Source organism: Daphnia magna, linkage group LG2, assembly GCF_020631705.1.
Source record: "Daphnia magna isolate NIES linkage group LG2, ASM2063170v1.1, whole genome shotgun sequence".
NCBI classification, from domain to species: domain Eukaryota; kingdom Metazoa; phylum Arthropoda; class Branchiopoda; order Diplostraca; family Daphniidae; genus Daphnia; species Daphnia magna.
In genome coordinates this window covers 6,153,893-6,167,434 of record NC_059183.1, presented here as the reverse complement: position 1 = coordinate 6,167,434, position 13,542 = coordinate 6,153,893, and the positions used below count along the sequence as shown (strand labels likewise).

The 13,542-nt window shown below is 39.0% G+C and overlaps 2 protein-coding genes across 2 annotated transcripts; one reads left to right on the top strand and one right to left on the bottom strand.

The window, feature by feature from the left end:
• Window positions 1-10,082: 10,082 nt before the first annotated feature.
• On the bottom strand, window positions 10,083-11,670 carry LOC123470002. The gene has a single exon (XM_045169445.1). It carries the CDS (start codon window positions 11,248-11,250, stop codon window positions 10,192-10,194), a length of 1,059 nt encoding a protein of 352 aa, XP_045025380.1. The 5' UTR covers window positions 11,251-11,670; the 3' UTR covers window positions 10,083-10,191.
• Window positions 11,671-11,850: 180 nt separating this feature from the next.
• Window positions 11,851-13,031, top strand: LOC116917714. The gene is made up of 4 exons (XM_032923306.2): window positions 11,851-12,576; window positions 12,640-12,837; window positions 12,900-12,953; window positions 13,027-13,031. The coding sequence occupies exons 1-4, from the start codon at window positions 12,489-12,491 to the stop codon at window positions 13,029-13,031; spliced, it is 345 nt and encodes a 114-aa protein (XP_032779197.2). The 5' UTR covers window positions 11,851-12,488.
• The last annotated feature ends 511 nt before the right edge of the window (window positions 13,032-13,542 follow it).

Here is a 13,542-nt window from a genome sequence, read left to right as displayed (position 1 = left end):
ACATCTGATAACGGCAGCAACATGATTAAATCTGTGCAACTTTTCTTGGATGGAGACGAAGAAGAAGAAGACATTGATTTTGACGAACTGAACATAAATAATGACGAAGAAGAAGAAGAACTTGTTATTAACGAATTCTCGGAAAGCATTCGCGATGTTGTGCGCGGATTTCGGTGTGCAGCGCACACATTACAACTCGCAGTGCTGGACGCGCTTAAATTGAAATCTGTTGACAGATTAATTGGAAAAGCCCGTGCGGCGATGAAAGCTTTGAAAAATTAGGTGTTTATGGTTTCGATTCGGCGTAGTAAATTGAAAAAACCAATACTTGATGGGAAAACCAGGTGAGATATAAATAACCGTCGTATGTCCCTTTTTTTAACTATTATTTGATAACGACAGGTGGAACTCGACACTTGCGATGCTAGCTCGTCTTCTTGAGCTTCGGGAATTCATTACTGAAATAGAAAATTCTCATGCAGATTTAAAGATCAGTGAGATTCAATGGATTGGCATTCAGGAGATATGCTCCGTTCTCGAGCCGGCCCGAAAAGCATCAGTCAGGTTGCAAATGCAACAGCTGACCATAGGAGATTTTTACAAATTGTGGACGTCGTGTAAAATGGACGTAGAAGAAATCGACACAGTATTTGCGAAAGCTTTTTCCGTGGCCCTTCAAACACGGGAAAATTTGTTGATGGATAATGATATTTTCCGATCAGCAATATATCTAGATCCTAGAATTAAATAGCTTCGCTTTGTATAACTAAGATTAACACGTTTTGTTTGTTAGGTAATTCTGTCTACTGATGAGAGGGTAAAAGCCAAAGCTTATTTGGTCAATCTGTGGCAAGCTGTCCATCAAATGAGGTTAGACAGAAACTCTAACAATAACACTTTCCCACACGGACACGCTGAGTCTTTCATTGGGCCTCTTGATAAGTTTGAATCAGCCATGCGGGAAGGTGAAAATTTTATGGTTTCTCCGGCATTCACCATTGAAAACAAACGAATCGACCACCTTCTGGAAAACTTTGAGGGTCATCCGCGAATAAATTCGACTGAAAATTTACTGGAGTGGTGGTATAATGCACGAACTGACATGCCAGAATTATTTATTCTAGCCGAAATTGTTCATGGGGTACCTGTTACTCAAGTCAGTGTAGAAAGATGTTTCTCTAGCCTCAAGTTTGTTCTTTCTGCTTATCGGAATAATTTGACTCCTTCAATATTAGAGGACATTCTTTTGATTCGATGCAATGAGAAATTTGAAAAATAATCTATCAATACATGTTCGATTCGAAGGTCAATTTGAATTCAGAGTGCTTCAGTTGTTTGTATTCTACGTTCGATTTCGAGTAAGAAACGGCTTCATCGGAACGATCTTGCCTTATACCTCCCTTATTTTTCTTATATACCGCAAGCCCGTATTAACCCTATCTCTGCCTTCTGTTATTGTTTTTTACAGGGATGTTGTAGGCCCTACCCCCCACTTTTCATGAAAAAACGCCACTCTTCCTATCCTTTTACTGAAACCACGATATCCGAAAAGAAGCGGCCAATTCTCTTTGTGTTAAGGTGAGAACCGAAATCAAAAACAGACATTTCGGTTTTCAAAGTATCTGAATCAGAATGGTCAGAGAAACAGATATTTTTCAGAGGTTTGGGTCCCTGGTTCCTAGTCAGGGCTCCAGTACAAGCTTCAGAAAGAGTCCCTCGCCATGGTCATCATCGACGAGGACTCCTTCGTCACCCCGGAGATGCTGGACATCATCGCTGGGAGGCTCGCCGAAATCATGGGCGTAGATTCCATCGACCAACCGCCTGGCGACGCTTCTGCTCCTGCTGCTGAAGTAGCTTCTCCCGTTGGAGGGGAGGTGGCCGGCGGCGGGTGGTGCCGCACCGGATGGCTAACCGGTGGTGGCAAGTGGTGCCTTGAGGCATGATGCCGGCCGCGATGCCGGTGAGCGCCATGCAGGCGACTTGCAGTCCCATCTCCTCGGCGCGCTCCTGGATTCACTTCGTGAGGAAGGACTTACCTGTTCCAGGGCCGCCGTGGACGAGGAGGCGGAGAAGCTGCAATTGTGAACCGGCTACGCGGTCGTGCTGCACCTTGTCCTGGAAGAAGAGGGTGCACAGTCTCATGACAGTCGTCTGCGCGACACAATGCAACAACAACAGCTGGTCGACAATGACCCATCCACTACATCACAAAGTCAGTTGACTCTGCGGGTTCTTTCAACGGTGATTGTAATTCTTTAACCGTCTCATAAGGTTCTTTGACTTCCTGTTTTGTGTCGTCATGGTGGACCATCCACCAACTACTCTCTTCTTGGCTTGAGGACGATTCCGATGATGAACTTGGATCAGGTTCAATCTAAATTTCTGGTCAAGGAACTACTTGAGCTTGTTATCAAAAGTCAAGGGGGAACAAGACAGAAACCTAGAAACTTAGAAGTTAAAAAATAACATTTGGGTTACCTATAGACTAGTGTACTCAACGAAGCGTTCACCATGGCGACTGTATCCACAAGTAATGGGGATTTGGATACGCTTTGATGCAATAAGATTCTAACCGAAAACCCACCCACCCCCACCCCGCTTCTAAGGGCAAAGCAAACGTTTTGGAACCGACTGCGCTTGGGTTTGAACCTTCAACTCTTCTGTTAGTTCGTGAAGTGTAAGCGTCAAGTCAATTAGTGTTTCCAGCAACGAAGATTCCCCGCAACCACCAAGTTCAAGATGGATTCGAGGAGTTCAAAGTGGAAGCTGTGCTGAATCGAAGATAATTGAAACTTTATTTTATTTCTTTTTAATGTTAAATTTATTCACTTTATTATGTTTTAATTATTTTCCTTTTCCCGTTTTAGGAAGTTGCGGTCGGGAACTGGACGTCCAAAAGTCCAATATTTACTGAAATACGTTGGGTATGCAGAGGCGGAGTGGACGGACTATGCCAATTGCCGAAATTGTCGGTCCCTGACCATAAAATTCCTGCGCACCGGAGGGTAAGGGTTTTTTTGTATTCATTTTTTTTTTATTCAATTCACTTATTTTATCTATTTGTTTCAGAGCTGTAACCGTCGACCAGGCCTGACCAGCCGGTGATAGGGGTGAGGTAGTTCTGGACGGGGAAGCCTCGCTGTATTGTGAGGCTTTCCTTGCCAGTGAAGCTTCGCCCTCGGGCATGGGCAATCCGGCCGAGGAAGGTGGGCAGCCGACCGACGAGTCCGCCATGGAGCCACCGGTCATTGAGCAACCCGCTCCCTTGGAGCTACCCGTTCCCGTGGAACTATCCGCCCCCGTGGAACTATCCGCCCCCGTGGAGCTACCCGGCCCCGTGGAGCTACCCGCCCCCGTCGAGCTACCCGGTCCCGTGGCTCAACCCGCCCCTTTGGGCCAACCTGCTCCCATGGCGTAACCTGCTCTCGTGGCGCAACCCGTTCCCGTGGCCCAACTCGCTCTCGTGGCCCAACCCGCTCCCGTGGCCCACCCCGCTCCTGTAGCCCAACCCGCTCCCGTGGCCCAACGCGCTCCCGTGGCTCAAGATGCCGTAGCGGTAAGTAATTCTATTGCAATTTTTTATTATTAATTTAAGTAATACCTTTTTTTTAAACACAGAAAAAGGCCTTGGGGTTGATGTTCGAGGGCTTCCGGTTGATCGGGCCTCTTTTGGGGCAATTGGGAAACCAAGGGCCTAGTCAGCAGCAACTACAACCAAAACAGAAAGTTAAGCGTAGAAGGAGCGACCTTAACAAAATGAAGACAAGAAAGTGTAATAAGGTAAGTCCATGTTTTATCAATGTTAATTTACTTTTATTTATTTTGTTTTATTTTGTAGTGTTATCAGAAGGGGCACTACCAAAGTGACTGCCCATATTAGGTGATCCTTTGTGGGTTTTTTTTTTTTTTTATTTTTTTTAAACGTTGAAATTGTATGGTTTATTTTTTATTTTAATAAATAACCAAGTTCGTTAAAATAGGTGTTTATATTTTATTTCACATTGAGTGGTTTTTTTGCATCATTGTTGGTCTTTATTTGAGGCCAGCATTCTTTCCACATAACGTACACGAGTTAAAATGGCAAGCATAGACGATAATTTGATAGTGGTAGACAAAATAAAAGTCTAATACCACGCACGCAACTCAAAATTTTTCCACCTTATAGGCAGAAATGACGAGATGTTTGTTGAAATGGTTTTCAACACAACATAGGGAGTAAATTTTGAGATGAAAACTGAGAGCATGTGATGAAGGAAAGAGCAGTAGAATCATACTATTGGCATGATGGTATTCCAACTTATATGGTTTGGGCAATTTCTAATCTTTCTTCGCCTTACTTTCTTTAGCTGTTGAGGTTTCACCAATTTGTCCTGTAAAGCAGTATTATGGCTATTGGATTTTAAGAGCCAATTTTAAAAATTTATATTTTATAACTTGTTCAGATGTGTGCAATGGGAAAGCATGATGGAGTGTGAAAGTAATATGTTTGATTTGGCAGCTACCATCGATCCACAAAACTATACATTTGGTATTTTTAATTTTGAAAACTAGAAAAATGGTGAAATTTCACTCTCAATAGTTGAAATTTCTCCACATAAATTTCTCCAATCAGTTACTGAAATGTAACGCAGTGGGAAAAAAACATTGAGAAACGGTTAGCAACCGACACATTTGGTTTTTTCACCAAACCAAAGACAAAAGCACCACATGTTTACTTCATTTACAACCACTGCGAGTTGTATGAAGAATTGCTCATCTTAAAAAGGAACCAAAGTCATGGGGCACGTGATACCAGAGAATCAAGGGGCAATCTTACAAAAAAAGCAAAAGAGAAAAAAAAAGGAGGGAAATAACATATGTGTACAAATGTTATTGGTTTCTTAAGTCATTTTTATTGGGTGCAATGATCTCGTCAGTTTCTGCCGTGTGTGTCGTCTTCTTGCAGCGTGTCACTAGCAATGCTGCTGCGCAAGTTCATGTTTGAAACTTGACTGAAGTCCAAGTCGTAGGAATCCTGTTTGCTGAGTTTTAACAAGATGTTCATTTTCCCATTCATTTTCAATCCATTGGACTACTTCAATTGAACCACTGTCATCCCTTACCGTGTATGAAATGTTTGTGTGATTGGACTCAATCTCTGCAACAGTGCCGACAAATGTTACCTAATTTCACAACAGGAATTCTGGTTAAAAGAAGAACTGAACTCTCAGTCTTAAGAGATGCAGAAACAGGTAAAATGAAGCACTGATATTTCTTAGTTACTTACTTACATTTTTAAATTGTATGATAAGCAATGAAATGAATACCATGTGAGCTTCTGTGTCCTCTATCTTGAATTTTTTTGTGAACTGCATCCAATATATCCTTAATATTAAGTGGTATGATATTGTGAGCTCGATGTGCTTCCCCCTGCAAAGTAAGGGAAATGAAATAGTGTGACAAATAGAAATATAGTTGCCATACCTAATAATTTTTAAAAATACAGGAGAATACTATTAAATTGAAATATAAAAATGTTTCCCAACTTTTTAAAAGCCCTAGCATAGACAATACTCTAGTATTTCTACATTTAAAACACATAAGTAATGTAATAAAATTTCCTGGCAACGCCACCAAACGTCTGTGGTTCTTTCTCCAGCTTTTCTGTTTGCAGAGTTGGTAGCTATTTTAGGACACGTCGTTTTTCTCTCCCTGGTGTAGTTATTACTTGAAGTCAACGTATACTGCGTATGAAAATGGAAATTGGAGTTTAAAATTTCGTAAAGTAAAGTATGAAATTTAATTCTGTCAGATGTATTTACATTACGACATGTTCGACTGCTAAACGTTTATTGTTATGTCTGCTATTTCAACGACAAAAAAGATAGTCAAAAAACGTTTTTTCTAGTAGTAAAGTGGAAATCCTTTCGATTGACCGTTTTCTTTTTGTAACCAAGGTAACGCGTATATTAACTCAAAATAAATTCTTGGGTTTACCTTGTTATTTAACGTTTGTTTCCATATTAATGCAACCTTTGTCTCAATTAAATTTATTTATGACAGAGACAGGCTAGACTAGCAAAGAAACCATGCTCAACGCAGTGAAACAGATGAAAATTGGATATATTAGCCTAAGTAAAGTTAGTCTACAGTCAGGAATTCCACGCAACACTTTGGCTCGATATCTTCACAAGTTCTCTGCTGATGAAATTCATGGAGTTCTTCCAATAACTATATATATTGGATATAAGACCACTATCAGGTATTACAGTTTGCTTTTTATTATTTTGGCTTACAAAAACCCTCTGGAACACTATCTGAAGAAAGTGTGTGATATCTACTTTGGTTTGACACCGACTGAATTCAGGAAGATGGCCTATTGGTTTGCTGTCTACTTGAACATCATTATTCTAAGTGCAGGGCAGGAAAAAAAATCTGCTCGCAGAGACGGTGTTCTCTGATGACAGAAGAAATCTTCTATGTCGTAGAAGAGCCACTAATCTAAACCAACCACTCGGCATTGCTCCAAGACGCACAATGAAATTTGAGGGAAACTGCCCAGCCTTATATACGGTCGCGGGGGTGAGCGCTGCGCCACCAAGCGGGGTTCAAATCCTTTTGGTACGAGAGACTTAAGTAAGAATGATTTAATTAATAGAATATTTCATGTATAGCTCTACGTCCGTTGTAATTTTATTCCAATTACACGCCAGGAATTGAAATGAAGCTGGGAACATAACACTTTATGTTCTCTTGTAATGGAAAAGTGTATGAAACTTCAGATAAAAGTTCTTTTGTGAATTGAAAGAGAATACATACTTGTGCAAATATCAGAACAGCCCTTGGAATTTCAAGTTAAACTATCAATATTTCATTTTAAAGGAAGAATTTTTGGATCTTGTTTGTTGGCTGGGTTCTACTCTCAGAGTAGTTATGTTGGATAGCTAACATTTGGGCATAAGCAGTCGTGCTGGGAAGGAAGCCAGATCACATGATCTATAGGAAAGCTAGTACACTAAATCACAATCTTCCAGCATTTTTTTGTTTCTCTGCACTTTATCAGACCAGTTGCTGCAATTCCTTCAACCTTAAATCAACTCCTGGCCTTGTACACCAAATCTTTTGCTCTCACTATAGGACTGCAAGTATGTACTCAAATTTGCAATAGTTAAGGCCTTATTATCTCATTTTATTTTATTTCTTTAGTTGTAGCCATCCGCCATGAATTTGTAGAAGCCTTGGAGATGTAAAACAAAACAAGAATCACAAGACAACTTCGAGTCCTATGGTATTGAACCAAAGAGAACAGTTGGTGCAATATCATGAATTGGTAATTTGATTCGAAACTTTTCATGTGATATCTAGTCTTCCTTCATTGTTTTTAACTCATAATAATAATGCCATTCTTTGTTACGTGTAGATAATGAGCTGTCATTGGAATGAATTTTGGGTGACCTTAATTTGTGCTCTAATTTATGACGAACTAAGATTGATTGATTTGATGTATTACTTGTTTTCCCCACAATCATGTTTGGAGATTAGTGTAATATAAATAATTATTCATTTTCCTTTCAGATTAAAACTGGCGCACTCTTTTTGTATACGAATCCTAAATGGGGCTTTTAACGATTGGCTAGTAGCCAGAAGGGTGCTCTCATGCTTCGTAAGAGTGAAATATTCCAGCGACTTTCAGAAACGTCTGTTATCAGCCAACAACCGGAAGTAACTAGTACAACTATAGAAAACACGTCTTTTATTCCACACATAGCCAATAGATTCCACCAAATACTTTTCCCTGCTCTTCAACGTTTCAACACCATGCTTACTACTTTTGAAACCGTCACTGCTCTGGAAATTCCAAGGTTATCTTTAAAATTGTGTCTCTCGCACAGACATTGAGTACTCTGGAACTTTGGATTTTGACCCACGGATTTGGAAACTTAAGGGTAACATTGGAATATTTCTTTTACCGAATTAGAATGGTCTTTTAACTTTCTAAAATAAGCAGATGCTAACAGTGAAAAAGTCTTACTGCGCGACCGTTTGCGGATGAGGGGCCTGCTCGCGGATGCGATCCAGGCGAGGAAACCTACCAATCCCCATGGGATTCTACGAAAATTACTGTTGACTTAGTTCCCATCATTCCAAGTCTAGCTGCGTCTTCATTCATTACAAAGCAAACCATGAATTCCAATCAAATTTTACTGACTAACCGAATTTATTTTTCGACCGTTTTCCTTTGTTGGTGAAATTAGAAACATTATTTTTGAAAAACCTGCTTTATTGTTGTTATCTCGATTTTGGCAAGAAGCAACTGAATTTAAAAATCAAAATACACTATTGGAACATCACAATTAAACCGAGATATTTAAATGACTTGACTGACGATTATATAGATTCTCGATTCGGTTTCTAAAAAAGCCGTTGGACGTCTAACAAGTAGAGACGAGACTTCCAGTAGTCCTACTGCAGATGACGAAGAAAGCCTTCTAATTTAAAAAATGAATTGATAAATGGGTGTTAAGACTTTATCAAATTTTGTAAATTGCCTTAATCAGATTGGTCATATTCACATGGCATGCGATAAGTCTTGGAGCAGTACTTCAGAAGCTCATCCACGGTATATTCCTTGGTGTGTTGATATTTCTCCCAAATATCTTTAATCCTCTCATTGGTCCTCAAATACACTTTGTTCTGACTCCTGACATCTTTATCCTGTAATAGCAATCTTTTATCAATCAAATTCATCTGAGTTTCTTTGAAGAGAAGTTCAATTACATTATATAGGTTCAAATCGGCCATCTTAAGAGCATGCATGTTTATTCGATAATGCCCTCCTTCGGCATCATTATTCGTCCACACTTTTTGAAAAAAGACGCTCCAAGTTTCTGGAGACCAAACACGACTCGTAATCCACTGCTTCTCGACGTAGTCGAAGAACGTTCATAGATCTGTAATAGGCAATGGTGAAAGATTATCGTCGGTTTTTTCTTCGTTTAATGCGATCAATCATCAACTAATTGGATTGATCGATACTTCAGTTTTTTTTAACAACCTGGAATTTCTTGATATGGGGCGAATGGCAAAGCTAATACTTCCCGCACTAACTCTTTGATTTTTGAATCTGTCCTGTAAGATACCGAAAATCCAAGTCTTTTAAAATTACGATAAACGCTTTGCATCCAATGAAAATTGCAACATGATTGTAGGGAAAGCAAGTAAAACCTCAAATCAATCAATCTTAGTTTGTCTTAATTTAGTTCTCAAGTCAAGGTCACCAAAATCTCTGCTGTTCCAACAAACCACTAGAGAAATAACTATGGTGAGTAACGTCGTTTCCTCCAATTGAAAAGATACTGGTGCTAAGTTTGATTCTGCAAAATAGCGCTCAATGAATCGCTGTGGAGGGTTGAAAGTGATTCACCTGGAATTAAAAGATTCCGTTAACAAATAAACGTCTATTAGGACAAAATTTTAAAGATAACCTTGGAACTTCCAAGCGGCGACGGTTTTCAAAAGTAGTAAGCATGGTGTTGAAACGTTGAAGAGCAGGGAAAAGTATTTGGTGGAATCTATGGGCTATGTTGTCCGGAATAAAAGACGTGTTTTCCATAGTTGTACCAGTTACTTCCGGACGTTGGCCCCCCCAATCGTCAATTTCAGTTGTACCCAGCGGGTGTGTTGATTACTAAAACTGAAATTGACGATTGGGGGGGTCTATAAAAACATGAATAACTTACAGAAAAATCGGTCCCGCCTTCAAATAACTAATATAAACTTGAAGTAGAAGAAACAATGAATTAAACGAGACTAAGATTGTATTTTTAGGTCGTTTAGGTTACAAATGGTAGAGATTTTTAAACTTTTCGTTTCCCCATAAGCGCAATGTTAAAACGCGCAAAGAAATTTTCGGCTGCTCACCGATTTTTCAATAGATTTTAATTTTTTTAAAATACTAAATTACATTGAAATTAAACAAAAATTGGAACATAACTTAATCTTGCAATTTTCTTTAATCCTGTATTTTTAAAATAAAAAATTTTTAATAAAAAGACACCATTTAGCAAAAAGTTAATTTTTAATATGATCCCTTTATTTTTTCTTGGGCGGGTTTTACACAGAATAAGAACACATTGGTATTAATAATGCTCATTAAAAAAATCACTATTATCAATTTGTTTTTGGTAGACCCCCTTATTTGGCTTAATTTTACCATACTATTATGGCTCTTGGTTGCCGGGCAAATTCAATTCTTGACACAAATCGCCTTATATGGACAGTAATAAAGGAATCAATTTGATCGAATATTGTGTGGTGTAAAGTTAAATGTGGCACATTTCTTCCCTTTCTATCTGTTCCAAAAAGGAAAGTAAGAATCTTCTTCATGGTACCGAGATCGAGTAGGTGTATTGGATCTAATGGGACATCGAGAACCATATCGAGATAATGGAGATTTTCTAAAATTGTACGGCAATGGTGATGGGGCATACATTGCTTTTCTCTGAAGGATTCATTAGTTCTCAAGTTACCAATCAACCTACCAAACCCTGTGCATCTGGCGCAACCATATTGTTCAGAAGAATGACTTTTAATGCACAAAATCATAGCTCTTGCAGGAGCATCGCAAACGAATGACTTAATAAGAACTGAAAAAAGTTTTTCGCGGAAAAAGAATCCTCTTTCGATAAGCCGTTGCGATTTCTCTACTAAATCTAACAAATATGCGTTGGAGGAGTTGGGTTTAGAAAAGCCATGGTAAACCCCGATGGGAAAAGGAGGTGAATCTTTAATGAACGATAAGTAGCCGACAATAGGCCAGAACTGGCTGCGGGAACTATTTATAAGATGGACACCATCTATAGCAACACATAACGGGACGGGATTAACAAACAATTCTTGAATATGCATTATCAACAGAGTATCCGAAATTCCCTTCGCAATACCAAAATGGTAATATTTACCGGGGAATATAGTTTTCAGTGTTACCGCTGTTCTTGATGTTTTCACTAGAGTTCTTGTCGATAGAGGAAGAGAAGGGTGGTACGCATGCAGAATTTTCAATAGCTGATCACACTTGGAAAACTCAATGTGATTATCAATTTTCCACGTTGCCAACTGTGTCCTGAGTGCAAGTTCACCAGCAGAAACATCTTGCAGAGTTGGAACATCTTCATCAGATTCTTCTGCTGAAATAGATGGTGAGTTTTCAAGATCACTACCACTACTGTCTGGTATATCCTGATCAGAATAGTCATCCGATGACAGCATTGGCTCCTTTTTTAAAGCAAAGTTATTTGTATAATATCCCCAAAAATATGTACTTAAGATAATGTGCTTTCACGTCCAATGTTGATAACTGTTGAATTCGTGTTTCTGCTGGTGTGTCTGGGGCAATACCAATAACTTCAATAACATCAAGTTAAGAGGAAACCGAACAACGTTCGACATCTGATTCAGACACTTCATCTGAATAATTGTCCTGTTCACATCTAAATTGCAAGTATGATGCATTTTTCTGATTTCGCCTTCTTTTAGTTCTATCTGTCATTCCTCTCTGCGGTTGTTAAAAAGTTTAAACGCAGTTTAATTAAAAATACAAAAAACTCAATTTTCTGATATACGTACCTATTGGTTATGGTTTCAATTAACGAACGCACGTCAATAACAAACAAATAATCAATATATTGGTAAAAGAATACAAGACTTGATAATTCCACTAATGTCAGACGACATTTGCAAGATCATGGACCACAGGATGGGAAAAAAACAAGTGACGCAACAAAAGCGAGTCTCGATTCCCTAACCATTAAAAAAATACGCCCCCTTTTTTCAGTCTAGTTTAATTTGAGATAGTAACTGGTTTTTAAGCTCTCTTTGATCTAAAGTGCATTTCCTCTGTGCAAATTATCGTTTATATTTCTATTTTCTGACTGCTGACGATAAAATGATTACCTTCTTAATCGTCAAATTACAAGAAGGGAATGGAGGTAACGAAATCATACCTAGCACTTCGTATCATGATGGATTGTGTTCTTTACCATCAAAGAATATTCTCAAGTTGGCAGAGAAGTGTGAGATTTTGAAGATGGCATGGTAACGGTATAAATGGAAAGTTCTCTCGAGTCACGGTAATTCTTGTTTGTCATGTTGCAGCTGTATTCTACTAATAAATTTTTTTATTTTTATTATATACATTTCAACAAGCCGTGAACAGAAAAGATGAGTGTGACACTTCGGATTCAGCAGGAGTGTTTTTGAGTGGCTCGAGGCATAATTTGAGATCGGAAGGATCAAAAAGAATACAGATTCAACGACAAAGAAACCAGCAGGTTAAACCTCCCTTGCCCGCCTCCAACATCGTTTCTAACGAGAGAGTTGGCGATGAAATCGATACAATTGACACTGGTATTGGTATTGGACATGTACCAAAGCCTATAACACCAACAACAGCAAGCAAGAAACAATCCTCGTTACAAACAACTGTTCACGAAGATTCCGATTCCGGTATGGAAGAGAGTAACATATCTCAAATTATCAATGCTGGTCCGGTAACACAGCCACCAACGAACACATACCGTTATTGCTCAACGTCTGGTAAACTATGTTCGAATTTATTCATTAATGAATGTCCCCTTTTACAATATTCTTTTTAATCAGTTTTAGAGCCAAGCAAAACACTATCACTTGGTGGTACGCGTGCATTACAGCAGCCAGGGACGAGCGACGCAGGCAAGATTTCTCGTGGCCAAACTGGAGAGGACTTTGGAATGATACAGTCACAAGCACTAATGACAATGCCTTCAACCTCACAAGAGACAACTCACCCAAACTTAAAGCGCAAAACCCTATTGATGGGTAAGAATGCTTCGCATATTTCATAAACACATAAATGATATTAATGGATTCTTAATCTTCAGGTTTAACTGAGAAAAGATCGTCTTTTGAAAAAAAAGTACTGAAAAATTTTGCGAGTAAGAATTTGAGTTGTTTGCTTGCCGAAATATTATTAAATTCTTGATTTTTTTTTACTTTTTTTTATTACAGACTAAAATCGATATTTACGCGTGATGTCGAGAGAATTATCTGACATTACAGCAGAGCAACGAGATTTGCGTCGGCTTATTATTGCAAAGAAACAATTTGCTGGAAGGGTGGAAAAGAATATCGAAGGAAATCTCCATCCAGTCTTTCAGAGACACGCCAGCCTTCCGTTAAACACAAAACAAGACTTCCAACATTTTGAGGAGGAACTGTTACAACCGGAAGTTAAAAACAATCTTGTAAGTTCCAAAAAATGTTGTAAATGAGCTATGGGGTTCCACACCAAAAAGTGGTTTAGTGGAACTTCCACCACAGGAGGGTGTGGTGCACCCCTCGTAAATGAGTCAACTATTTCTAAATCATATTTTTCAATTAAGGTGGAAATGTTACGTTCATTCTTTGAAAAAAACGTAGACGACACAATCAGAAGAATATGGCGGGAGGTAATGACGAACGAACTAATGAAAACTTACACCTGGAGTGGAACCCCTAAACCTAATAGCGGGAAGGAAAAGGGTC